This window comes from Erythrolamprus reginae, chromosome 1 (assembly GCF_031021105.1).
Source record: "Erythrolamprus reginae isolate rEryReg1 chromosome 1, rEryReg1.hap1, whole genome shotgun sequence".
NCBI classification, from domain to species: domain Eukaryota; kingdom Metazoa; phylum Chordata; class Lepidosauria; order Squamata; family Dipsadidae; genus Erythrolamprus; species Erythrolamprus reginae.
In genome coordinates, this window is record NC_091950.1 from 304,137,094 (window position 1) to 304,163,687 (window position 26,594).

The window sequence follows — 26,594 nt, forward strand, 5'->3', positions numbered from 1 at the left end:
AAAATAAGTGGGAGCCAGAATGCACAACTAGAACAGCCACACAACGTGACAGTAAAAGTGCGAGTAAAGTAGGAAAAGCTTTTGGTAGGGAACTGTTCAAGCAATTTTAGTGAGAAGTCTTGCATATTTCCAGATGTTGGCGTAAATAACATAAAACTGATTTCTTTTTTTCTTTTTGCATAACATGAATTTTAAAACAAATTTGCAATAGTAAATATAAAGTAAATTCACATAAGGCAAGAGAAACCTTTATTTGTGCATAAAACTTTATTATGATTGGTGACAAACTGATTCACATAATTCCATAAAAAGTAATATAAAAGGGTTACCTTTATTTTCCAGTATGAAGGATGAAATTATGTGATCCCATTCTTCATTTTTTGTATCCAACAATACCAAGACAAGATCAAACCTGCTAAGAAGAGGGCTTCCAAGGGCTATGTTGACAGAGATGGATTCATTAGTGTCATATTGTCCCTTTGGATTGGTTGCTGCCAAAATTGTGGTCCTTGTATTTAATTTGCACACTAAGCTGAAGGAAAAAGAGGGTGGCATTAGTATTATATAGATTTTTTTAAAATGTTACTGGTAGAACATTTTTCATTCTAAATCTTCATTAAGGGATCCCAAAGATTTCCATTAATTTCATGTGAACTGGACAAGTCCTTGGAAAAAGCTTGTAGATTATAACAAAGTACAATTTGCATGGGTATGGCAAGCCAAACAAATAGGCCAGCGACAGTAAATATTTTTTTGTCCGTGGGCCAAAAGAGCACACGTGCGCACCCACACCCATAATACAATGCCCTCTGCCCCACGTACACAACCATCCCCACACTACCCCTGTGCGTAGGCTTCCCTGAAACCTCTGGACTTCTGGTAGGCCCGTTGGGTCGTTATTCGCCCTGCCCAGGCTTCAGTAAAGCCTCTGGAGTCTGTCTGCGGAAGTTTGTTTCTGAACTTGCATTGAGAAAGCAGCCAAACAGGCCTATCAGAGGTTTCCTTCCAAAGTTCCGGTAGGCCCGTTGGGCCATTTTTCACCATTCTCAGGCTTTTGAAGATCTCAGGAGGGCAACAAATAGGCTTACCGGATGTTTGTTTCTGAACTTCGGTAGGCCTGCTGGGTCAGTTTTTTGCCCTCCTCAGGCCTCCTAAAGCCCGTGGATGGCGAAAAATGCCTCAACAAGCCTAACGGAAGGCCAAAAATTAGCAGGCCAGCATGCAAATGCATGCTGGAGCTGACATAGGGCAACACCCCACGTAACCTTAGATATGGATCCACCTGTGCCACCTGTGCCATAGGTTCACCATTACAGATATGGACAATGGATGACAGTAATCCTATTTTGACTATAAGCAACACTACCCATTTAAAAATGGTGTTAGGTTGCCAAACACTTTCTGCTCTGATTAATAAAACAGTTTCTTCAGCAAGAACAAGAACGAACTGTTTGGAAAACTAACACTGAATTTGAAAGCTGTAAATTGTTTCAGGTCCCAATCACAATTAGTTGAATTCTTCTTTTACTTTGCTTCAATCTACATAGATATTTCCTGACATAAATCTTCTCCAGGAGACCCTCTTTGTTTAATCCAAACCAGATTATCCTGATACTGTACTTGAAAAACTCTTACTCACATCCAAACTTTCCACTTATACATATAGCTACTGTATGCTTATTTAATGCACTGTAAATACATATGCCTCTTAAATTATTGTGCATAATATCAAAGAACCAGCATACAAAGAGTCTGACTTGTATGACAGCTCTTGAATACAGTACGCTTTTGCCTTCTTTAATTTGTTTGACCTTGACCCCAGATTTGTTTTCAAAGAACCAGGATAGAAGGATATTTTTTCTCCTACCGGTAGTAGTCATAGCATAACCCTTGTTGCAGGCAGCCAGGCAGCTGTTCTAAATCTGAGTTAGGTTTGATCTATTTCTAGTTGGTGCCATCTTAGAACTTATCTCACATATTGAATGGGAACAAATACAGCACCAATCATCTTAGCTTTCATATTTGTAACTGTACGCAACATGGGAAAAGCATTTTGACTTGAAGCCAGTATCAACAGAGATTCAAAAAGGAAATGAGAGTTGACCCCTTTGCATAATGCCATAAGGATTGCTAAATATGGAAGGGAAAATTTGGAACTCCGGAACACATACTTGGAATGGAAAAAAGGTTCTAAAATTCCATTGGCAGCACCAAACATGTTTCATTGCACTCCTGACTAAAAATGGATTTCTACTTTTGCTGAAAATAATATCCAGTAATGGTTATTTCAAGTTTGTGTTTATGATCAGACTTACATTGGTACAAGGGTGATGTAAACATAAAACCAAAGAGCATTATTTTCTCATGCATCCAGCTTTTATACACATCCAGAAAACTTTGCTGCAAATTTTAACAATTCATTATGGTAATCTCAAACAGGAGATGGGAAAAAATGAGAGCTAATAGTCAATCAAAAGCTGCCGCTTCTTCCCCTGGCAATTTTGAAAAATGTTGGAAGGATGTTAAAATGCAGTAACACATTCAAGATATCAAGGAGCTGTGAAAGAGCTTTGGAGCTGCAGAGTTGCAATCTGGGCTGGGTTGTGATCTATAATGTCCATATACCAGCCATCTAGATTTGGCGTGATTTATAACATCCTTATAGAACATACTGTTTTAATTGCGTTGTTTCTGATCTCAGTAATTAAATTGAAAATGGTTAATTGCTTCACAGGGCGTGTCAATTTTTTTTTCTTTTTAAAGATTTTTTAAAATTTTTCTCCACAAATTCCATTTTTATAACAAAATGCAATACAGTGTTCCCTCGATTTTCGCGGGGGATGCGTTCTGAGACCGCCCGCGAAAATCGAATTTCCGCGAAGTAGAGATGAGGAAGTAAATAAACTATTTTTGGCTATGAAACATAGAAACATAGAAACATAGAAGTCTGATGGCAGAAAAAGACCCCATGGTCCATCTAGTCTGCCCTTATACTATTTTCTGTATTTTATCTTAGGATGGATATATGTTTATCCCAGGCATGTTTAAATTCAGTTACTGTGGATTTATCTACCACGTCTACTGGAAGTTTGTTCCAAGGATCTACTACTCTTTCAGTAAAATAATATTTTCTCATGTTGCTTTTGATCTTTCCCCCAACTAACCTCAGATTGTGTCCCCTTGTTCTTGTGTTCACTTTCCTATTAAAAACACTTCCCTCCTGGACCTTATTTAACCCTTTAATATATTTAAATGTTTCGATCATGTCCCCCCTTTTCCTTCTGTCCTCCAGACTATACAGATTGAGTTCATTAAGTCTTTCCTGATACGTTTTATACTTAAGACCTTCCACCATTCTTGTAGCCCGTCTTTGGACCCGTTCAATTTTGTCAATATCTTTTTGTAGGTGAGGTCTCCAGAACTGAACACAGTATTCCAAATGTGGTCTCACCAGCATTCTATATAGCGGGATCATAATCTCCCTCTTCCTGCTTGTTATACCTCTAGCTATGCAGCCAAGCATCCTACTTGCTTTCCCTACTGCCTGACTGCACTGTTCACCCATTTTGAGACTGTCAGAAATCACTACGCCTAAATCCTTTTCTTTTGAAGTATTTGCTAACACAGAACTGCCAATACAATAGTCAGATTGAGGATTCCTTTTCCCCAAGTGCATTATTTTACATTTGGAAACATTAAACTGCAGTTTCCATTGCTTTGACCATTTATCTAGTAAAGCTAAATCATTTACCATATTGCCGACGCCTCCAGGAATATCAACCCTATTGCACACTTTAGAGTCAGTACACAAGCCTTCCCTTAACACTTTAAACCCCTAAACTGCAATTTCTCATTCCCTTAGCAACCATTTAGATTATTACTCACCATGTTTATTTATTAAAGTTTATTAAAAAAATATTTATTAAAGGTGGACGAAAGTCTGGTGATGACGTATGATGTCATCGGGCGGGAAAAACCGTGGTATAGGGAAAAAACAGCGAAGTATTTTTTAATTAATATTTTTGAAAAACCAAGGTATAGCCGTTTCGCTAAGTTCGAACCCGCGAAAATCGAAGGACCACTGTACACCTTAAAATATATTATAGACATTTTCAATATTTCATAAATCAGTATCTTATTTTGCACCTTTTCCAACTCCTGTTGTTCAGTCTACACTCCCTTCCCTCAATCTTCATCCCCTCTTCCTACTTTCTTATTCCTTCTCTCCCCCTTCTCCTTCTCTCCATTCATCATTTCTCTATTAACTTTCTATATTTTCTACTTCTTTCCACTCCTTCTCTTCTACCTCCCCTTTTACTTCCTCTTCCTCCCTCTGATACCGTTCCCTGCATGTCTCTCACCTTTGCTCAACTTATATTTGGCAGAATGATATTATGTTCCCTATTTTTATAATTTCTATAACCTTGGCATTAGACCACTCTAATGACACATAATCCCCCAGTTTTGTCTCCAATTAACTCAATTTTTATTCTTAAAACATTGCTATGATTTAATTTTACTAGCCAATTTTACTAGCCAATATTATTATTATTATTTCTCTTCTGAAGAACCATTTTCCACTTACAAACCCGAGCCTCCGAAACTGTAACCGGAAAAGGCAGGGAGAAGCCTCCGTGGGCCCTCTCTAGGAATGTCCTGGGAGGAAACAGGGCTTCCACCCTTCCTGTGGTTTCACCAATCGCACACATTATTTGCTTTTACATTTATTCCTATGGGAAAAATTGCTTCTTCTTAAAAACCTTTCTACTTAAGAACCTGGTCACGGAACAAATTAAGTTCGTAAGTAGAGGCACCACTGTACTTACCCAGCCTTGGCAACACTGATGGTTTGCTGCTCCATGGCCTCATGGATGCTTGTTCTGTCATGTTCCTTGATGCTGTTAAACTCATCTATGCAGCAGAGGCCTCCATCAGCCAGGACCAGTGCACCAGCCTCCAAATTCCATTCTCCAGAGTCTTTCACAGCAGTCACAGTCAAACCTTGAGAACAAAATATTCCCTGTAAAAGCTTTGTACAATTACAGGCAGGTGTTTCAAAAATGCACTTGAAAGCAGAGGGTCTATGGAGATTCTGTGCTCCAGGTCATGAAAGAGCTTCCTCAGCTCTGATTGTGGACTGGAGATACAAGATGTCGTATCTCTCCCCCTCTATTGAGAAAGGACTGTTCAAAAGAGGCTATCTATATTAAAATTGAACATCCCTCTCTCAACAGAGGGGGAGGGATATGACATCATCTATCTCCAGTTTATAACACAGTGCTTTCAAAAGTTCCAAGAAGGCTCCACACCCATTTGCACTACTTAGGTGACTGTGCATTGGTATCCTTCAGTCTCAAAAGACCATGATATCATGCTCTGGATTCGTCAGAGCATGAAGCTTGGGTAGGTTAGTATAGTGACTGTGAAGCACAGATAAACCTCTAGGTGGCCTCAATGACTCTCTACAAGAATGCAAATGACCAGTTGTCTTGAAGAAGTATAAATCCTTCCATTCCCCACCATCCAGCCAGAGCTGAAGAAGCTTCTTAGATGAGAAGTGAAATGCCTTCAAAGAAAAACCAGAAAGTCCAATTGTCTCTTGAAAGAGCACCTTTGAAAGCAGAGTATTCCTGCTCTGAGTGTTATCTCAGAGTTACTTTCCAAAGCCCATGCTTAAACCATATGAACAAATTTGACATTTTTGATATCTGCACTGTTAACCAAAGAACTTTCTTACAGGTTCTCATGAAAATTCTGCATTTTTAAGCAGATCACAATTAAAAAGACTAGAATAAATCTCTGAGTCTTTGGAGAGGTGAAGCATATAAATCCAATTAATTAATTAATTAATCAATCAATCAATCAAATTAATGGAATAAATAAAGCCAGTCACATATTTATTTTTTTTAAATGTAGGGTATTTGCTTGAAATATAGACATGAGAAGGCCCTACTCCTTTTAAAAAATATATCATTGATAGTTCATCACATTCAAACTATCACCACTTTGAAAGTTCATCACATGGAAAATAAGATACTTTCATTTCTTAAAGGGGAATAACATTTTATTTTAATTAGAACAAAAATATATTTTCATATTCATGCTGCTCTGGCAATTTGTTTTTCGGTCTGCTGCTGATTTAAAAGTATAGTTTTAGTGCTGTTGTAATTGTTTTGCTGCAGGGGTAACACTGTATTATATTTCCAATACTATACCGAAGAAGTACAATTTTCCCATTTCAGCATCCTTCCAGATCTATAGACTTCATGTTCTAGAATTTGACAACCAGCATGGCTATTTGCTGTGTTTACCCAAACTGGAAAAGGCTAAAAAATTGAAAATATTAATCTACTGTAACTTTAGCATGTTTAATTATATACTTATAGATTTGCTTTGAGGCAAAAAGAAACTCAAACTCAGCCATTCTAGTCTGACCAAGGTTTATTCCTTAACAATGAAACAATACTACCAGAAAAAAACCCTGATAATTTAAAGCCACAAGCTTTTGATCTACACAGTACTGGTGCAATTCAATGACTAGGACCAATCAATGACGGAACACAATAATTCTGAAATAGTTACAATTTCTGGATGTTTCTGAAAGGCAGCTTCACAATGACATTTACTAAATTAGTTTGAAATGTGACCAAGCCATCAATTATATGCAGAGGGCTATGAAAGAAAGGCTACAACTAGAAAAACATTGTAAGCTGCAAAAATGCATTCTTGGTTAAGATGTCACATACATTGATCCAGAAGCAGCATTAAAGATGAACTCAAACCTTCAAAAATAGATGAAATGCTTCTATCAGAGGCTGAAGTCTAATTCCAAACATATTTCCAATTACATCTTGCCTGAATCTCAGTGTAATTTTTTAATTTATTCCACTGCTACAGCTGCCCATAAGCAATCGTTGTTTCAGGATTTTGACTCTCTGTCTAAAGTCTGGGGAGAAAAGGGAGCTCAGGATCACCAAAACATTGACAATCCCATAGATACAATATGAGACAGGATGGAATATTGAATATTCTCTCCACTGGCAACTGACAATCCCAATAAGAAATAACAGTACACTAGCTGGGCACTTACTTCATTGTTGTTTCCAAAGTTTATTAGAATAACTGGCAACAGCAGCAAACAACTAGGCCAATGATGGTTAACCTTTTTGGCCCACTGAGTGCTGAAACAGGAGCATGCCCACGCTGGAGCACCGGGACATGGAAGAGAGCAGCTGGCTGATGCACATGCACATAGCAGCCAGCTGCTCTTCCATGTTCTGTCAAATGCATGTGTGCCAGCCAGATGCTCTCGTCTGAGTTCTGGCGCTGGAATCCAGAAGAGAGCAGCTGGCCAGTGCACATGCTCGACCTGCTGTCTGGCATGCGTGCATGCAATGGAACATGGAAGAAAAGCTGGTGATGGCGCGTGTGTCCACAAAGAGGGCTCTACGTGCCACCTCTGGCATGTGTGCCATAGGTTCGCCATCACAGAACTAGGCCAAAACAGGATATATATGCAACATCATGCAAATGACAGTACCTAGTTGCATCCTGACATCCGATGCAAGTGGATACTTGCAATCTTTTGCCCTAACTACGCGTGTGTGTGTGTCTGTGGTCACAATGCCCTAAGAAACAGCCAACCATGCAGCAAAATACAAAAAGTTTATTGAACCAAGGCCAGAGGTTTTGGTTGAATCCAATATTTCTCAAATTCAGCCATTTAAAACATGTGGACTTCAAATCCCAGAATTCCTCAGCTAAAACAGGGTTAAGTTAATGAGATCACTTAGTTGCTAATGTGAACGTCACTAGACAGCATCGCTCTCTCTCTCTCTGTGTATGTGTGTACATACATATATACATATACACACACACTACATGTACAAGTAGTCCTCAACTTACGACTGCAAGGACCCGGATTGTGGGGGCAATATGCTGGCTCTGTTAAAAAGTGCTATTGCTAACATGTTGTAAGCCACCCTGAGTCTAAGGAGAAGGGTGGCATAAAAAAAAATATCGAATATATAAATAAATAAATTGAGCCCAAAATTTATGCTTTTGTGAGATTTGTTAAGTGAGCTTTGCCTCATTTTAAAACTTTTCTTCTCACATTTGCTAAGTGAATCACAACAATTGTTAAATTAGTAAGATTAGTTAGTGCATCTGATTTCCCCACTGACTTTGGCAGAAGGCTGCAAAAGATGATCACATGACACAATCATCAACATGATCACAGAACGACTGTCATAAATGAGTCAGTCGTTCATGCATCCAAATATCAATCGCATGACGATGGGGGATGCTGCAAGGGTCGTTAAGTTTGAAAAACAGCCATGTCACTTAAAAAACAAACAAACTTTGAACGATCACTAAGTGAATCGTTGTAAGCCGAAGGCTTACCTTGTATTCTCTTTATTGCAATCCATCGCTATCAGGTCCTCTGCACTAGGATGGAATACGGTGATTTACTAATGACACACCAAGCCTTTCAATTAAAACCCAGGCCACTTTTTATGCAAAACTAAAAGAGGCGGCGGAAAGGATGGAGAGTTAATGAATAATTATTTACTTAATTATTAAGCCCTACATGGCATAGGACCAGATTATCTCCAAAACCACCTTCTGCTGCATGAATCCCAGCATCTGGTGAGGTCCCACAGAGCTGGTCTTCTCAGGGTCCCGTCAACCAATGTCGGCTTGCGTGGCCTAGGGGAAGAACCTTCTCTGTGGACACTCCGGCCCTCTGGAACCAGCTCCCCCCCAGAGATTTGCACTGCCCCCACCCTCCTTGCTTTGGGGGGGGGGAAGTTTGAAGACTCATCTTGGCCTGCAGGCCTGGGGCCATTAGATCTCTCCCCCACCCCAACCAACGAATGTGGTTAGAATAATCTATGGATTGAGTGAATGAGAATCGAATGTTTTTAAGCTTTTAGGATGTGTTTTAAGTCTTTTAACTGTTATTAATTGGATCAAATTGTTTTATTATGTATTGTATGTTTGTTGTGAGCTGCCCCAGTCCACGAGAGGGATGACATACAAACTCAATAAATAAATAAAATTATTAACTGAATTTGTATGCGGCCCACTCCTGAAGGCCTCTGGGCGGTTTACAATAAGACAATGAAAAACATTATTAAAAAACCCCATTACATACAATCGTACACCTTATTATGGCTGGATCTAATAGTTATGTTGGTTGATCACGGCCCCAGGCCTGCCGGCAAAGCTAGAGCTTCGGGGTTCTCGTTTTGCGGCGGCGGCAGGCATCCCCGCCAGCCGGGCCTACAGCGCCCTTCCCAGCCAAGTCCCGCGGGCGCTTTCGTTTGCGAAAGGCGGCGGCAGCAGCGCCGAGCCCGGCAGGTGGAGCGCCAGCGAAGCTTCTCCATTCCGCTCCAGCCACGGAGCCCTTCTTTGCTCTCTCAGGGAAACCTCGGCGAAGCGGGAGGGAGGGTCACGGCTCCGCCCGTAAGCCAATCCGGGCCCGCGCTACCACTTAACCGAGGGGAAAATGGGCTGGAGTTTGGTGGAGTAGCAAAAGCTGCAAAACAGCGCGGAGCGCTCTCGGGGTGGGGAGAGAGAAAATTAAATAAAAAGAGAGAGAAAAGCGAGCGGCCGCCCGATGCCTCCGCCAAAACAAGCGGCCGGAGCAGAAGAGAGAACCAGCGGCGAACTTTCCTAAGTCGCCTCTCCCATCCTTGGCCGGCATCGGTCTCCCGCGCAACGCGAGCCCCCCTGGCACTTTCTCGGGCGGGCAAACAGGGACGCGCTCCCGACCATTGTTCGCGGGTCCTCTTCCCCGCGCTTCCTTCCCTTCCCCTCCCTCTTCCCCGCCCAACATGGCAAAGGTTCAGGTGAACAACGTCGTGGTGCTGGACAACCCTTCGCCTTTCTACAACCCTTTCCAGTTCGAAATCACCTTCGAGTGCATAGAGGACCTCTCCGAAGGTGAGTCCCCGACGAGCCCCCCGTATTTTTCACCCGGGCTCCCCGGCTTAAACTTTCCAAAGGCCTCGGCGGCGGCGGGAGCATCTCTTTCCCGCCGGCCGGGCTCCCTCGGAGGAGGCGAGCCGGAGGCACTCGGGTTTCCTCCACCTCAGCCCGCGAGGAAAAGGGAAGCCGCCAAGTTGCAGGGAAGTTGCTCGGGTGCTGGGAGCAGCCATGTTGTTGCCGCCGCCGTGGTGAGCGGCTGGTCAGGCGCGTACGTGAGGAGGAGGGCTTTGAAAACGAGCAGTGCCCGAGCCAGGAAAGGGGGCACGCTGAGGCAGGGCAAAAGCTCCGGCAGCAACGGCCTGGCTTTAGGTGGGCTTGGGATATGCTGGTTTGTATGTTCTCTCCGAGGGGCTCGTGGAAAGTCCTGGCGGGAGGAGTAAAGCCGCGGCGCTACTTTGCTTCCTTCCGTGAGCTGCTTTTTTTTTCTTTTCGGAAGGGCGCTTCGGTTTACCGGACCTTCTTTGCAGGTCCGGGGATGTTAAAGCAGAGCAATTCGCTCAGTAGCGAAATAAAACCGCCGAGTCGATTCAAAGCCTTGCAAACTGGGATTTAATTTGGCGGGCAAAGAGCCGCCTTGTCTTCGGTCTTCCCCGGTGGGCGGAGGAATTGGGGTTGGAGCAGAGGTTCTCAAACATGGCCACTTGAAGACTTGTGGACTTCAACTCCCAGAATTCTCCAGCCAGTATAGCTGGCTGGAGAATTGTGGGAGTTGAAGTCCACAAGTCTACAAGTGACCAAGTTTAGGAACCCCTGGAATTGGGGCTTGTAATTTGAAAATGAAATTTCAATTTAACGACCCAGGGCGAACTCATTTTCAATTAAGCACCATTGGCTTCGGCATTTGGTTGTTAAAGGCTTGATTTGATCGAAGCTAAATTTAAAGATTATGATTTTTTTTTTGTTTTCAAGTTCAAAGAGATAGTGGCTTCCAAGGGGTTTTGTTACTGTTGGGGAAAAGACATGGGGGGCTTTTAGTAAAACCTAAATTTTGAACGTTTTATTTAAGTTTTTTTTCTCCAATGTAGATTTGGAATGGAAAATCATTTATGTGGGCTCAGCAGAAAGTGAGGAATATGATCAAGTTTTAGATTCAGTTCTAGTAGGCCCTGTTCCTGCTGGAAGACACATGTTTGTATTTCAGGTAAGCCAGTTCTTAAACAATAGTTGCTTCTCTAAATTGTTTGGGGGCAGATAGGAGGCAGGGATATTTCTTATGTTTACCAAGTTTGCACATATATCATGGTACGTGATGTATGTATGTATGTATGTATGTATCTATCTATCTACCTACCTACCTATCTCAATAAGAGTATAATAGAAATTATTTTTTCACAATCAAATGTCACCAGTTCATTGGTTAAATTCATTGGGACTACCTCCTGCCAAATGAATCCCAGCGACCGGTTAGGTCCCTACCCTCCACCTATGCCGCCAAGCTTGGGGACATTGGACTCTGCCCCCTGGCCAATGAATGTATAAGGAGTTTGTATGAATGGATATGTGTGTATTTTAATAGTTTTAATTTTTAAATGTAACTTAACTCAAATTAACTGTATCTCAATGTATACTATCTTTTTTATATGTTATAAGCGGCCCAGAGTCCTCAGAGAGGGATGGCATATAAATCAAATAATAATAATAACAAAAAGACCAACAACAATAATAAATGTAACTGAAATTCAGAGCTGTCATTTGTTTAAAACAGTTTAAGCCAAGGTTAGATAACTATCTTTGCCTGACATTTGTTTTAAATCATATACAATATTTTTCGGAGTATAAGATACACCTTTTTACCCTCCCCTCCCCCCAAAAGAGGGTGAAAACTTGGGTGTGTCTTATACACCAAATGTAGCCCCAGCACATGCCCCACCCCACCCTTTGGCCTTTACCTCCCAGCAATATTCCTCCTTGCAGCAAACAGCCCAGGGCCTGTTAAACCAAACAACTGATTAGTTGCTTCCTGACCCTCAGCTGACTGAGTCTGCAGGCAAGCTACATGCTAAAATGAAAGTGTAACTAAAGCGCAGCTTTTGCGGCAAGGGAGGCAGAGGTAGAATTTTATTTTCTTGTGATAATCGGTTGCTGAAACTGGATACAAGGAGATGAGACAATAATTATAAATGTCTATAGAATGTTCAAATTGTTAGACTTATTTTTTGAAGACTGCTTTATTATTGTTCTAGACCAGTGTTTCCCAACCTTGGCAACTTGAAGATATGTGGACTTCAACTCCCAGAATTCCCCAGCCAGCGCTGGCTGGGGAATTCTGGGAGTTGAAGTCCAAATATCTTCAAGTTGCCAAGGTTGGGAAACACTGTTCTAGACAACTTAACAAAATGAAGCTTTTTAAAATAAATGCTTGATCTGAAGAGGCCCAGTGCTATCGTATCTGCTTTTAAATAATAAAGAATAATGTATACTTTCAGAAAGCCACATCAGTTTTAAAAATCTGTAAAAGTATAATCTGAAATGTACAGTAGGTGTCCTGTTTTAGTATTAAGATAAGGCAGCTGAGTTAAACCCTGACTTAATCATGTCTGGAATATATCTTATTTAAATAATTGGGAGGTATGTAATAACTTCCCACATTTAAGAAAACTTTCTGGCATTAATATACTGCCATAATGTACATTTCTCCAATTCTTTGCTATTTCTATGGGTCAGGCACACATGCACAGAAATACACAGCAAACAGTGTATACCATCTGTGCTGTTTGACAAATTGCTGGGAGGCAGAGGCCCTTTTTTTCTTGTTTTCCTCCCCCCAAACTAAGGTGCATCTTATATTCCAGTGTGTCTGATCCTCCAAAAAATACAGCATATCCCTGTGAACAATAATTGAACCAGAACAAAAGTAATTGCTAAGGAACGTAAGAGCCCATAAGTGGAGTAGAATCAGTCTGGGGGGAAATTTCCTGAGAGTTAAAACAATCAGTGGAACAACTTGTCCCCAGAAGTTATGGGGGCACCAACACTGGAAGTTTTTAAGAAGAGATTAGACAATAATTTGTCTGAAATGATATATGATTTCCTGCTTGAGTAGGAGGTTGGACTAGAAGACCTCCAAAAGTTTGTTCCAACTCTTATTCTGTTAAATATTTATGTTCTGTTAAGATAACCCTTTTTATCTGATCTCCAGAGGTCAAAGAATGGTAGATCTCTCAAAATGGGTTATTCTGTAAAAATAATTTCTCCCACAACTACAGTGGACAAAGCTAAGCCTCTCACTTGTTTTACCTTGCTCTGACTCTTAAGTGAGCCATTTCGTTTATTGAACATGAGGCAGGATTAGAGATAATTGCAAAAGTAGCCAAGATATCTGTGGACCACAAATGAATCCAGAACATCTAGGTTTTCTACAAGTGTCCAGCACCATGGCTAGTGCCAGACAGGGGAAAATTTTATTCATTAAAATCCTATTAAGAGGTGGTGCTTTTAATACTTTACTGCTGGAAGTGACTAGCGAGGCTTCTTGGTAGATTACTACATTCTGCAGCTTCTCACCATTGGAAATTAGCTTTCAGAAAGACTAAATACAATAATTATTTAAGGCATTAAGTCCCTGAGTTAGTTGATTCCACTTTGGTCTAAATTTTTGATTGGCTGTTATTTTTTTACCAGTAGTTTCTCAGTATTATTGGTGGTTCTCTAGAACCAGAGATGGGAAGCACAGTTAGCAAAAGTAGTATGAGCATCTAATTTTATCTTGTAGTGGTTAGGTTTGTTTTAACTATTGTTTGTTGAACAAATTGTATTGCTTATTTATCTTCCGAACATACAACTAAAAACAAAAATTGTGAAAACAGTTTAAGTACACATACTGGTATATTTTTAAAAAATGAATCCCAAGATGCTTCTATCACCGTCCTTCATGTTCCTTATACTCTACGTTGCCAATAAAAATAGATTTTTTTTTCTGATATGATTTTGTACATAACTTTGTGAATGTACATTTCTATCAGTTAGCAGAAATTGGAAGCAATTTGAAATTCAGTGTATTTGCTCCTGAACAAATTTATATTTCAGAAGCAAAAGGAAACTTCTTTTAAATGCACTTTTATAAAAAAAGGTGAATGAGTTTCCATTTAAAAATGCATGTCACATAGCATTTATCTCTTTTTGAGTGGAAGGTAATTAGAAGGGTCAGGAATATTTTAAAACTTCAACATAAAGTGGTTCATTCGAGATGAATACTTAGTGTGAAGTTAAGGGGGGCATGATCTTTTAAAAGTTACATGTCATCAGTTTATATTAGCTAGACTTCAAACTTTATAATTTTAAAACTAACACTGTAAACCATATTCTGATAATTATAATATACTTTAATTGTATATCTTAAGCCTGAAAATCTTTTTTGAGATTTATCACTTCAAGTGTGTGTGTGTGTGTGTGTGTGAGAGAGGGAGAGAGAGAGAGAGAGAACGTGTCAGAGAATATGAAGTTTAGTTGAAGGAGTCAATCTTTAGAAGTTGCTTTTTGAGATACGGGATTAAGATAGGTAACTTCTAAAATTAAATGATCTTATTAGTAACAGGTATACTCATTTGGTGGTGGTATTTAAAAAATTCTAAGGTAAAAGAAGGCTAGTAAGTCTTCTAAAAATTAATTTGGAATATGATCTTATCCCAGGAATTGAAAAAAATGAGTGTTTGAAATGTAAATTATTTATGGTAATTTGATTAATCCTCTTCCTTTTTATTTTTTACTATAGGCAGATGCTCCTAATCCAGGACTTATTCCTGATGCAGATGCTGTAGGTGTAACAGTTGTCTTAATCACCTGCACTTACAGAGGTCAAGAATTTATCAGAGTTGGATATTATGTAAACAACGAATATACTGAAACAGAATTGAGGGAAAACCCTCCAGTAAAGCCAGACTTTTCTAAGGTAGGATATTATATCCAAGTCTCCATTTTGTAAAACCTACACTAAACTAAAATAGAATTGGTTAACCAACAATGCTTAAAAAGTAAGCAACAGTTAATAGGTAAAAATTAAGCAGCTTTTAGTCATCTATTAGTGTTAATGTTACATTTTGTACCTCCGGAGTCATTCCTTACTCCAGGATGGGCTGAGTGAATGTTGGTAGACTAGTGAGGATAACCTCTCCCCCAAAATTTCTCCCTAGTCCCTTTCATTATACCAGTGATGGTGAATCTTTTTTGCTTCATGTGCCTGTTGGGCCACTTTTTGCCATTCCCAGGCTTCAGGAGCTTCCCTTAAACCTGGGGAAAGTGAAAATGGCCGAAAATCAGTGCTGGAGCTGACATAGAGCAACACCTTGTATGCCCTCTATTATTGCTCTGTGTGCCACCTGTGGCACGCGTGCCATAGGTTCGCTGTCATGGCATTATACTGTGGGGGAAAAAACCTACTTGAAAGTGTTCCTCCAAACTAGAGACTTAGAAACTGTTCTGGGCACTGAGCATTCCAAGCATTCATCAGTCACTGAATATCAGGCAGTATCAGCACGCTGGGCTTGGAAAAAGCAGGCTGGCGCTGTGCAACTGTCAAAGTGGGTGAGGACCACCTGTGTGATGGTAAGTACTGGGATTAAGATTCTAAATCCATCCTTGTTGGTTTAGAGTGCAAGTGCCCGTAACAGAGGGGGAAGTGTATTGGTGCGGAGTAATTGAAAGAGAACATAAAGGATACGAAACTGTTGCACAGCTAGGAGATGAAGAGAAAGGAACAAGGGACACCAGCCTTGCCTTAACCTGCTCTTTAAAAATTAAGATTCTAAATCCATCCTTGTTGGTTTAGAATACAAGTGCAGTTTCCTTCCACACACACATAGGTCTGCTTGCAAGAAACAAAAAGGTTGGTTTGAGTTTTCCCCTAAAACAAATCTGGAATTGTCTTCACAAATGACGAACTGGAGAATATATTGTCAGAGAAATCTCATTACTTCATCTTTAGTGTATAGCTAGACCTCAACTTAATGATCTCAGTGAGTTTAACAATGATGGTTAAAGTGAAATGTGAGCTAGGCATCAAGCCCTAGTACATAAATCAACTGGTGAGTTAGTCTAGGAATGCATGGTCCCTTTGTATATGCCCTTAGCCTAGTGACAGATGCTGCTTATTAACAGTTTATAGCAGAAAGCATGTAATGGAGCAGGTTCTAAGCCTGGCCATAATTTTTGGGTAGACTTAAAGGGGCCTCATTTTGGAAGGAGTTTTTTGTTTCTTCACTGCAGGCAGTTCAGAAAAAATTCCTTCTTTTACCTAGACTTTGATGTAAATTTAGTATTTTACTTTACAGAACAAAAATGTCCTAACTACCTTTATTGAAAGGAAGAGTGTATTGAAGCTACTAGTTGATATTATACAATGTAATATCTACAGATAATCCTCCCTTAGCAATTGCTAATTCAGCAATTGTTTGAACTTACAGAGGCATCAAACAGATGGTACTTATGACCAGTCCTTGAAGTACTCCTCATTGCAATTACTCCAAGGTCTTGTGATACCAATGTCTCATGATTGCCATTACTAGCCTACTTTGCCAGTTTCCTACAAGCAGTGTCAATGGGAAACTTGAAAGAGGTCCTGCAAATGGGGATTATATGACACCCTGACTTAACTACTCCTGTTCATAAAGTTATTTCATCATTAATTAAAGTGATACAGCGAGAGTGAATTCTGTCTGAGGAAAAATGTTAATCTGTTTATTTTCGTAGATCTGAATCACTAATTTAAACCTTCAGTGAAAACACAAGGGGAATTGGTGGTGAAGTGTTGGCATTGTCTTTAGAGCAGTGGTTCCCAACTTTTTGGGGGCCATGCCCCACCTAAGCATCTCTAAATCCCCACTCCTCCCGTGACATATAATTTTTACTATTCCAAAGAACTCCTGAAGTCACATGGAGGAAGCCTAAAAGTCCATTAAGTTGGTTTAAACAAGGTTCCAATCGCTCCCATTAAAAATCAAATTGTCCCCTTGTGGTGCATGGGCTCACATTGGGAGCCTCTGCTTTAGAGTAAAAGACGGAGTTATTTCTCTCCTACCCATATTTGCACCATTTGATTGCTATTTTATGAAAGAGCAGAATATAAAGGAATAAGCCTGTTTCGAACAATCTGCCTTTTGACGTTTAACCAGCTATATTATTTTTCTCAACCTTCAATTTTCTCTTTCCTGGTTTATATTGTACACATCATCTAATATAAAGGAAAGTCTGATGTATCTGCATCTTCTAAAACATTCATCTTTCTGTTTTCTAGCTTCAGAGGAATATTTTGGCATCTAATCCTAGAGTCACAAGATTCCATATTAATTGGGAGGACAACACTGAAAAACTGACAGATGCCGAGAGCAGTAACCCAAACCTCCAGTCACTCCTTTCTACAGATGCCCTGCCTTCAGCCTCAAAAGGGTGGCCAACATCTGAAAACTCTCTAAATGTCATGTTGGAATCTCATATGGACTGCATGTGACCTTCTGCGCTATGTTATATGTAAACACACACACAGTACACAGAACACAACTATCACAGAAACTTTTTCTTTGGAATTACATATTAAACAAATGTGAAAATTGCTTAAAGAACACACACCCTGTAGAAAGTTTATAAGGAAAAGTATTTGAGTGGATGTATAAATAAAGCTATTTTTAAGTAACTCCCGGGTTTTATTTAATCTAGTGTTAGAGCTTATTACCCACATGTATAAAGAGATGCAAACTAGGCATAGGCAGGGATGATAACGTTTACTTGTTTTCAATTGTAAATTATACATGGGCTGTAGTGAAGCCTATAAGCTTAGCTTGACTGCAATGGTCTTTTTATGCTTTAGAAGCTTTGAGTGTGACTTGTGGGCAGAGCTGGCGCAAGCAAAAGAGGGCAGCTACCTGCAAACGGCAGATGTTAATTTTAAATTCATATGAGACCAGTCTAGTGCAACTGAACATCACTCTTATCAGTGACCACAGTGGTATATATACAGGCTGCCAAAGCGGTCTTCCCTAGCCAGGTGCCATTGCACACTTGTCAGATTATCATGGCTACCACAAGTAAGAAAAGAATGCGACCAACTACTAAAACTTCAAGTCTGCCAAGCTTTAAGTTCCCAGGCAATGTTGGAAAAGGCACAGCCGCAACTAGGATTATATGGTAGTGATGAATTTTTTCCCCCATAGGTGCTGAAAGAGCATAGGTGTGCACTATCGCGCATGTGTGAGTGCCCACACCCATAACTCAATGCCTGGGGAGGGCGAAAACAGCTCCCCCCACCCCCGGAGGCCCTCTGGAAGCAAGAAGTGGCCTGTTTCCCAACTTCTAGTGGGCCCAGTAGGCTCATGTTTTGCCCTCCCCAGCGTCCAAAGCCTTCCCTGGAGCTGGGGGAGGGTAAAAACACCCTTCCACATCCCGCCAGAGGCTCTCTGGAAGCCAAAAATGCCCTCCCAGAGCCTCTGTGTGAGACAAATATCAGCTGGCTGGCACACACATGTATGTTGGAGCTAAGCTAAGGCAATGGCTCGCGTGCCAGCAGATAAGGCTCTGCGTACCACCTGTGGCACCCGTGCCATAGGTTCGCCATCACTGGTATAGTACCTCAAATCAGAAGTAGAGAATTTTAATACCATTAGCTGGCCAAGGTATTCCAGACATCCCCCTAATTAGGTAGCAAATACTGTAATAGGAATTTATGGTTTGAAACACAAGTCCCAAATCTTTATAAGTACAGTAGAATTATCCACATGGATGCTGTTCTTTAATTTGTAACTATTGGTCTCTTCCTTCATTCTAAGCAGCTAAACTTAGTGCATTACACTTCAAATGTCAGGCAGTTTTGTTGGTGGCTCTTGGAGGAAAGATTTGCGTATAGTTGGTAGAAGGTAGGACTTGCAAAAAGCAAAGTTGTGAACATGATAAGTGACTTCTCTAGATTGTGCCATTCATATTTAAGAGTATATTTGTGTGTGAATCTATATGGGTAAATTATTAGATTAGTTGGTTGAGACTTGGTTAGTAATATGGGGCATACCAAAATTGTCCATAACTGGCTGTATGTATGTATATGTGTGTGCATACCTGCTTTTTAAATCCTAGTAACTGCCTGGCTTTATCATTGGGGATTTTTTGGTAAGGCTTTAGAAATGGCTTACCATTGCCGTACGTCCTTCTTAGGGTTGGCCCAAGGTCATGTTGGATTAGAATGCCTGGACTCCCAGTTTCCAGTCTGGTGCCTTAACCACTAGACCAGTGCTCAATTATTTTCTGTTATGCCCCCCCTCCAGGAAGAAGTAAACATTTCATGACCCCCCCCCCCAACTCTCCGCCAGGATGGCTGTTTGCAATATTTGGCACGTTTTCACTGAAAAAATGCAAGCGGATTATCAGTGTGATTGCGGTGTAATGTGTTTAAGTGATGCCTTAAATTATTTGGCTTCATGCTGTCCACTGCCAACATTTTTAGACACAGTAAATATACCGATCTTTCCTCGTCTCCCACCATAGTCACTATATAAGCTTCATATTTCCTCATCTTAGCTTTCAGGAGACTTACGTTTGTCTCGTTATCTCCGTCTCCTCTTTTCTTTCCATCCCTGTTATTTTACATAGTATCTCTTAAGGGTTTGTTATCTGTTTTTCATATCTCCTGCTCTGTTGTGTGCTATTGTTCAATGCAAAAAACCCTAGGGGAGCCCACCCCACTATTTGAGAAGCACTGTACTAGACCAAGCTGTCCCTCTTGGCTAATCTTTGAACACTCCTATTCCTTGAAAAGTTCCCTTCCCTGAAGATAGAAGAAACTACTATAAATACTATGGCCTGAAATTCTGTCTTAGGTGGAATCTCTACACAAGGATTGACGGGAGTCTGGAGATGGCTAGATTTCTGGTCTGGGCTCACTTTCTGTCCTTTTTAGCTTTTTGTTATTATCTAATATTCTGAAAACGGTTGCAAAGCATGTTATGTTTTCTAGGTGAATATTCTTAGAGGTGATAAGGCCAAAGGAAAGTTAAGGTTCAGAATGACTATATTTGATATGAATTGTTGTAGCTGAAGCTCAGGATTCAGTATATGTCACTGGGCCTGCCATACATGTCATGATTTTCCATTCAAGTTGCTCTACCATAAAGTTTAGCAATGTGAAAAGGGAAGTGCAATGTATTTGGTCTCACACCACTATTGGAATTCAGTGAGCTACTATTAAGAGTACAATTAATATACAGTATGAAGGTGGATGTGTAAAGTAAAGTGATGGGAAGAGAATGAATTTTGATTTTAATGTGGAAATAAGAATGATTTAAGTAGGAATTTTAAAGATGTAAAAATGTTAGTATGAATGTGAATGAGCATTTTGAGTACTTATATTAATTTCTTATCCATACACAGATATGAATATTTTCTCTAAGGCCCAAATATGGCTCTTGATCTAAGAACATGTGCACTTCTGCAATAAACGGCTGACATAAATATATAATTTTCACTTATCAGCAAAAATATGTAACCATGTATATTATAGTTTATTGATAAAAAAATATCTGCCTTGTATATGGCTCCTGCATGGGGCCGAGAGGTAAAAGGAAGCAAGTTGCTTCCTCCCGTATTTGGGAATACCATGGGGATTTCAACAGAAAACAACCATATGCTATTCCCTGGTAAAAGCTCATTTGGAGTCAAGCCTTGTAACTTAGAGGTTAATATCCTGCCTTGCACCCAGAAGCCTACAGGTTCAAATCCTGGTAAAGGTATGTCTAGATGACGAGACATAAAATTGAAATTCTCTTAATGTCAGTTCTGGTGGCCATTGGTGAAATATTGCCATTGTTAATGGTTGCTAAATATTTCTTTAGAATCTGTATCAGAAAGATTGGCATTCCCAATAATATCAATAAAAATGTTGTTTAGGAAGAGGGAACGAATATATCAAATTGACCAATTCCTGAGCTGATTGTCAAGAATTGCTGACTGAGTAATCTGCTCAAGAATTGGTCAGTTGACATAGTCAACTCTGATAATAAAGTCTAGGCTAACATCGGTTGCACATGCTACTATTCTAGAGCTTAGCAGTTTTCTTCTCACATGCCAGTTATTGAAAATTCCCAAGTGAAACTCATTTTCACAAGAAAAATCCCACCATTTACCAATCCAAATACAGTTATACCTTGTCTTACAAACCCCTCGTCATACAAACTTTTCGAGATACAAACCCAGGGTTTAAGACTTTTTTGCCTCTTCTTCCAAACTATTTTCACTTTACAAACCCAAGCTGCCGCCACTGGGATGCCCCGCCTCCAGACTTCTGTTGCCAGCGAAGCGCCCATTTTTGCACTGTTGGGATTCCCCTGAGGTTCCCCTCCTTGGGAAACGCCACCTCTGGACTTCCGTGTTTTTGCAATGCTGCAGGGGAGTCCCAGCAGCGCAAAAATGGGCGCTTTGCTGGCAACGGAAATCCGGAGGTGGGGTTTCCCATGGAGGGGAGCCTCAGGGGAATCCCAGCAGCGCAAAAACGGGCGCTTCGGCTGGCAAAAGGGGTGAGTTTTGGGCTTGCACGCATTAATTGCTTTTCCATTGATTCATATGGGAAACATTGTTTTGTCTTACAAATGTTTCACCTTACAAAACTCGTCCTGGAACCAATTAAGTTTGTAAGACTAGGTATCACTGTATCTCCAACGGGTGAACTCCAACTCTCTTTTTAGTGGGAATTCCTAGGAGCAGTCAATAGAAAAGATGCTCTGAATGTAGTTTCCAAACTTTGACAGATTATTTAACGATGCTTATAAAGTCCATTGGGAAGATTACCACCTCCTATGTAAAAGAGCACATACTATTTTTTTTTCCTGAGCAGTAGTGTATTTCCAGTATCTCCTAATTTCTGCTGCCTGAATCCACACACCCCCTCCTTTGGAGAACTTTGCCTTGGATAAATCTATCCATTATTCTACCCTTAGGGCTGCAGAGGCAGGATGATGATACTTCGATATGTTTCCCCCATTGTGCTTGTATTGTTTTTTTAAAAAAATATAATAATAATAATAATTTATTAGATTTGTATGCCGCCCCTCTCCGAAGACTCGGGGCGGCTCACAACAAGCGATAAAACAATATTGTACAGGCACAAATCTAATAATTAAGAAAAAAACTAAAAACCCTATCAATTTAAAAAACCAAACAGCACATACAAACCAATATGTTAAGACATGTGAACACATTTATCAGAAAAACTGTGCCATTGTTCATTCAGGGCTGCTGAACTGGAAAATTGAAGCCACTGCAAAAAGAGGCTAGAGTACATGGGTTGCTCTCTCTTATTTAGAAATGAAAGTTCTCTTCCTGAGCTATCAAATAGTACTATAATGATTAGGCACAGAATCACTCCTTAATTACAAGCTAACTTGATGCATTATTGGACTGGGTACATCTACCATGCATTAAGATTCAAATATAATTCAAGGAGCATCCTTTATCTGTCATTTGCCTCCACGAACATAAATCACTGAAATAGGAACAGTTTTCTTCATGGGGAAAAAAAACTGCCTAGAGTTGCACTTTTGCCTGCCATCAGCACCGGCTTCTTCCTCTATCATAGCATTTGCAGCCAACCGTGGAACAAAATATGACATATTAGATCACAGGAATATCTGAGCTTGCTGAATGTGGAGGAAGCTAGGCAAGGATTTTGGAGATCTAGCCACATCATCTGAGTGATGGTAAAAAATAGGGGAGATGTGAACCACTGCTGGGGGTATGAACCACAGCAGGAAGAAATGTGACCAGGGACAACTCTGGTTATTAACAGTAAGACAAGCAGATTGCCTGTACTAGTCTGTGTAAAATTTTCAGCAGAGGCTACATATTAATGGAGAATTTGGGAAATTGGGTTCTTAGTAATAGCAATAGCCCTCAGACTTATATACCACTTCACAGTGCTTTATAGCCCTCTATAAGTGGTTTACAGAGCCAGCATATTGTACCCAACAATTTAGGTCGTCATTTTACTGACCTTGGATGGATGGAAGGCAGAGTCAACCTTGAGCTTGGTGAGATTCAAATTGCCAAATTGCAGTCAGCTGGCAGTCAACAGAAGTAGCCTGCAATACTTCATTCTAACCACTGCACCACTGCGGCCCTTACCCATTTTCTAAAAATTGATACCAATGCAGCGTCATTTACCTGCACTTGTAGATCCAATTCCTGCTGTAAGTACAGATCGTGGAGAAATCTTTACTGCATATTTCAGAAATTGAGATTTACCAGTACCTGGGTCTCCAACCAATAAAAGATGTGATTCACCTGGAGGTAGAGTAAAGATGCCCAAGTTTTCTACAGATCAAATTTTAGATGAGAATTGAAGAAATATAAAAAGCAGACATATAAGCCCACATGTAGTCTTCAGAGAGGGGCAGCATACAAGTTTATTAAATAAAATAAGATAAATAATTCATAGGGAAAGCATGGAAATTTATTTAAACGATTCACCTTTTCATACTCAGATTACTGCAGGACCTTACTGATCACTAATATGTGCATAAGAAAAGGTAAATGCAAAACTGTGATTAAAATGACAGAATTGTCCATCCTTTTGATAGTTTGCAAAAACATTTGCTAAGAATCATTTCTAAATGGCAAAGTAAAAAAACAAACGAGAGTTGACAAAAACAACTCTTATTCAGAACAGAACCTTAATTTCTAAAAATCCCTTCTGTTCTACACCAATAAAGAAATGACACCATTATTTGAAAGATAAACTTTTAAATTTATATTTATATGTTTATAGGCATATAAACAAAACCCTTTGAAGGTCATGCCCACCATCAAGAGGCAGATAATTCACTTTCTTGTAAGCATTAATTCAGGCATTCAATATGAAAATAAAACAAATAAACAAAAACTGGCTGAAAGTTTATCGTGACCAATTTAAACACTCTAGTTAGAGATAAAAAAAGCTTCTCCTTTGACTACAGATGGTTGAAAATGATTAATATTTTCTCTGTTTTAATATTATTTGAATATAACATTAACTTTAAAGTAGTGATAAAAATTTATAGTCTTACCTTTAACAGCTAAATTCTCTAAAAGTTTTCAAACAAATATGACCTTGTCCTATGGAATAGTATATTTAAAGTTCAAACTACCTTATGTATCTTAAGTATTATGTCCATAAGAATTCCTATTGAAAACTTTCTGTTTCAGACCTTTCTAACCTCTCACATTTTTAAAAGATGTGCATTTAAGACATCACAAATAGGAGGGTTTTTTTAAGATCTAAAGATATTTTGAATTTATTTATAAATGAAATTCAGACTATGGTATTAACTATGCCTAATATATTGTTCACATTAAACATACACAGAGGCCTAAGAATAACGGTATTTATGGCTATTAATTTCAAGAGCAAAAATTTGCATTGGTTAAAGTAAGATGCAATATTAAATAAGAGATGCAAATTCTGTTAGGGCAAAAAAAAGGAAGGCAGGATATGCATATATGTATGTATGTATGTATGTATGTATGTATGTATGTATGTATGTATATATATATATATATATATATATATATATATGTAGATTGTTCTGAGTTCGGGTTTTGCCCTGTGTAATATTTTGCATGTTTATGCGACGTTTCGGCGAAATCACATTCACCATCATCAGGCTAAAGTTCCAATCTTTGTGTTGTTGTAAAATTGAATGTTAGCAACTGTCATTTCTTCCTAGTATATAGTATGGGGGTGGAGATTTGTTTTGAATGTAGCAAATAGATTGGGTGATTATGTTTCAGTGATCTGATTGGTTGGTGTAATCATAATTATTAGAAGGAATGACATGGAGATTTTTATGAAGTGTTTTGTTTAAGGCTGATTTCCAAATATCAAATTTCTAAAATCATAATTATTAGAAGGATTGACATGCTGATTATTATGAAGTGTTTTTTTTGTTTAAGGCTGGTTTCCAAATTTCTGGTAGTCGGGACGTGTCATCTCTTTTATTTATGCAAAGGGGTCTCCTCTCAATCTCTATAGCTTCTAGAGCAATTCTTCTGTATAAATTCTCTGTTTTGTGGAGTAATTTAGTTTTTTCAAAGTCAATTTCGTGCCCTGTTTTTTTAATGTGCTGGACAAGGGAGGAGGTCTTTTCTTCTTTTTTGACTGCATTCACATGTTCTGCTATGCGTTGGCTCACTCTTCGGTTAGTTTGTCCAATGTATGTGGCTGCACATGTTTTGCAAGGGATTTCATAGATTCCTTGGTATTCCAATTGGATTTTATCTTTGGGGCTCCTTAGGATATTAGATATTTTTTGGTTGGTGCAAAACGAAGTTTTGATGTTATGTTTGTGCAGAATTTTACTAATTTTATCCATGGTGCCTTTGATGTAAGGAAGGATGGTGGTGCCATTGTCCTGTTCTTGATCTTGTTTTTTGGGGGGTGTCTCTTTTTTGATTAGGTTTGTTATTGTTTTCTCTTTGAATCCATTAGAAATTAATACATCTTTGAGTTTGTTCAATTCAGTTTTTAAGTGCTCATGGTCAGCTAAGCGTTTGGTTCTGGTGATGAGAGTTTTGGCCACTGAGGTGATTTGTGCGGGGTGGCGGTGTGAGTGTGCATTTAGATAACGGTTGGTATGGGTTTTCTTTTGGTAGATAGTATGTCCTAGGCTGCCATTGGGTTTTTTATAGACCAGTACATCTAGAAAGGGAAGTTGATCATTGATTTCTGTTTCCATAGTAAACTGTATTTTGGGGTGTAGGCTGTTGAGATGTGTGAGGAAATTGTCTAGTTTTTCTTTACCATGTGGCCAAATTACAAAGGTATCATCAACATATCTCAGCCAAAGTTTAGGTTTGTATTTGGATTGCTCTAATGCATTATTTTCGAAATATTCCATATAGAGGTTGGCGATGACAGGTGAGAGAGGTGATCCCATGGGGGCTCCCTCTATCTGTTTATATCTTTGTTCATTATAGATGAAGTATGTATTGGTCAGGCAGTGGTTGGTAAGGTCTAGGATATATTTGGGGGGTTTGTGTTTGTCTTGGATAGCTGTCAAGGCTTCTTTAATAGGTATTTGTGTGAACAGGGACACGACATCAAAACTTACAAGTAGGTCATCGGGTTGTAGGTTTTGTTTTTTAATTATTTGTATAAAGTGGAATGAATTTTGAACATATGAGGTAATAGTTTCTGTATATGGTTGAAGGTATTTGGCTAAAAATTTGGCAAGGTTTTGTAGAGGGGAGCCTATAGAACTGACTATTGGCCTGAGAGGTATTCCTTCCTTGTGTATTTTTGGAAGGCCATAGAGTTTTGGACATATGGAAGGACATATCCAAAATCAAGGCCTCTCCCATCAGCGAAGAAATCCAGCAAAAAATCATCCCCAGAGAAAAATCTTCCAAAACTCTATGGCCTTCCAAAAATACACAAGGAAGGAATACCTCTCAGGCCAATAGTCAGTTCTATAGGCTCCCCTCTACAAAACCTTGCCAAATTTGGCCACATGGTAAAGAAAAACTAGACAATTTCCTCACACATCTCAACAGCCTACACCCCAAAATACAGTTTACTATGGAAACAGAAATCAATGATCAACTTCCCTTTCTAGATGTACTGGTCTATAAAAAACCCAATGGCAGCCTAGGACATACTA

General features: G+C 39.5%; 2 protein-coding genes across 2 annotated transcripts in view; one reads left to right on the top strand and one right to left on the bottom strand.

The window, feature by feature from the left end:
* The window catches only part of MCM9 (minichromosome maintenance 9 homologous recombination repair factor), a 49,514-nt gene that overhangs the window by 8,504 nt on the left and 14,416 nt on the right, over positions 1-26,594 (bottom strand). Inside the window, exons 8-10 of the mRNA XM_070733431.1 lie at positions 23,122-23,241; positions 4,827-5,001; positions 330-532 (exon numbers count right to left, since the gene is read on the bottom strand). Coding sequence (XP_070589532.1) covers positions 330-532; positions 4,827-5,001; positions 23,122-23,241 — 498 coding nt within the window. The remainder of the gene's footprint in view (positions 1-329; positions 533-4,826; positions 5,002-23,121; positions 23,242-26,594) is intronic.
* ASF1A (anti-silencing function 1A histone chaperone) lies at positions 9,442-17,617 on the top strand. Its single transcript, XM_070733432.1, has 4 exons — positions 9,442-9,948; positions 11,019-11,134; positions 14,705-14,881; positions 17,222-17,617. Exons 1-4 carry the CDS (start codon positions 9,840-9,842, stop codon positions 17,432-17,434), a joined length of 615 nt encoding a protein of 204 aa, XP_070589533.1. The 5' UTR covers positions 9,442-9,839; the 3' UTR covers positions 17,435-17,617.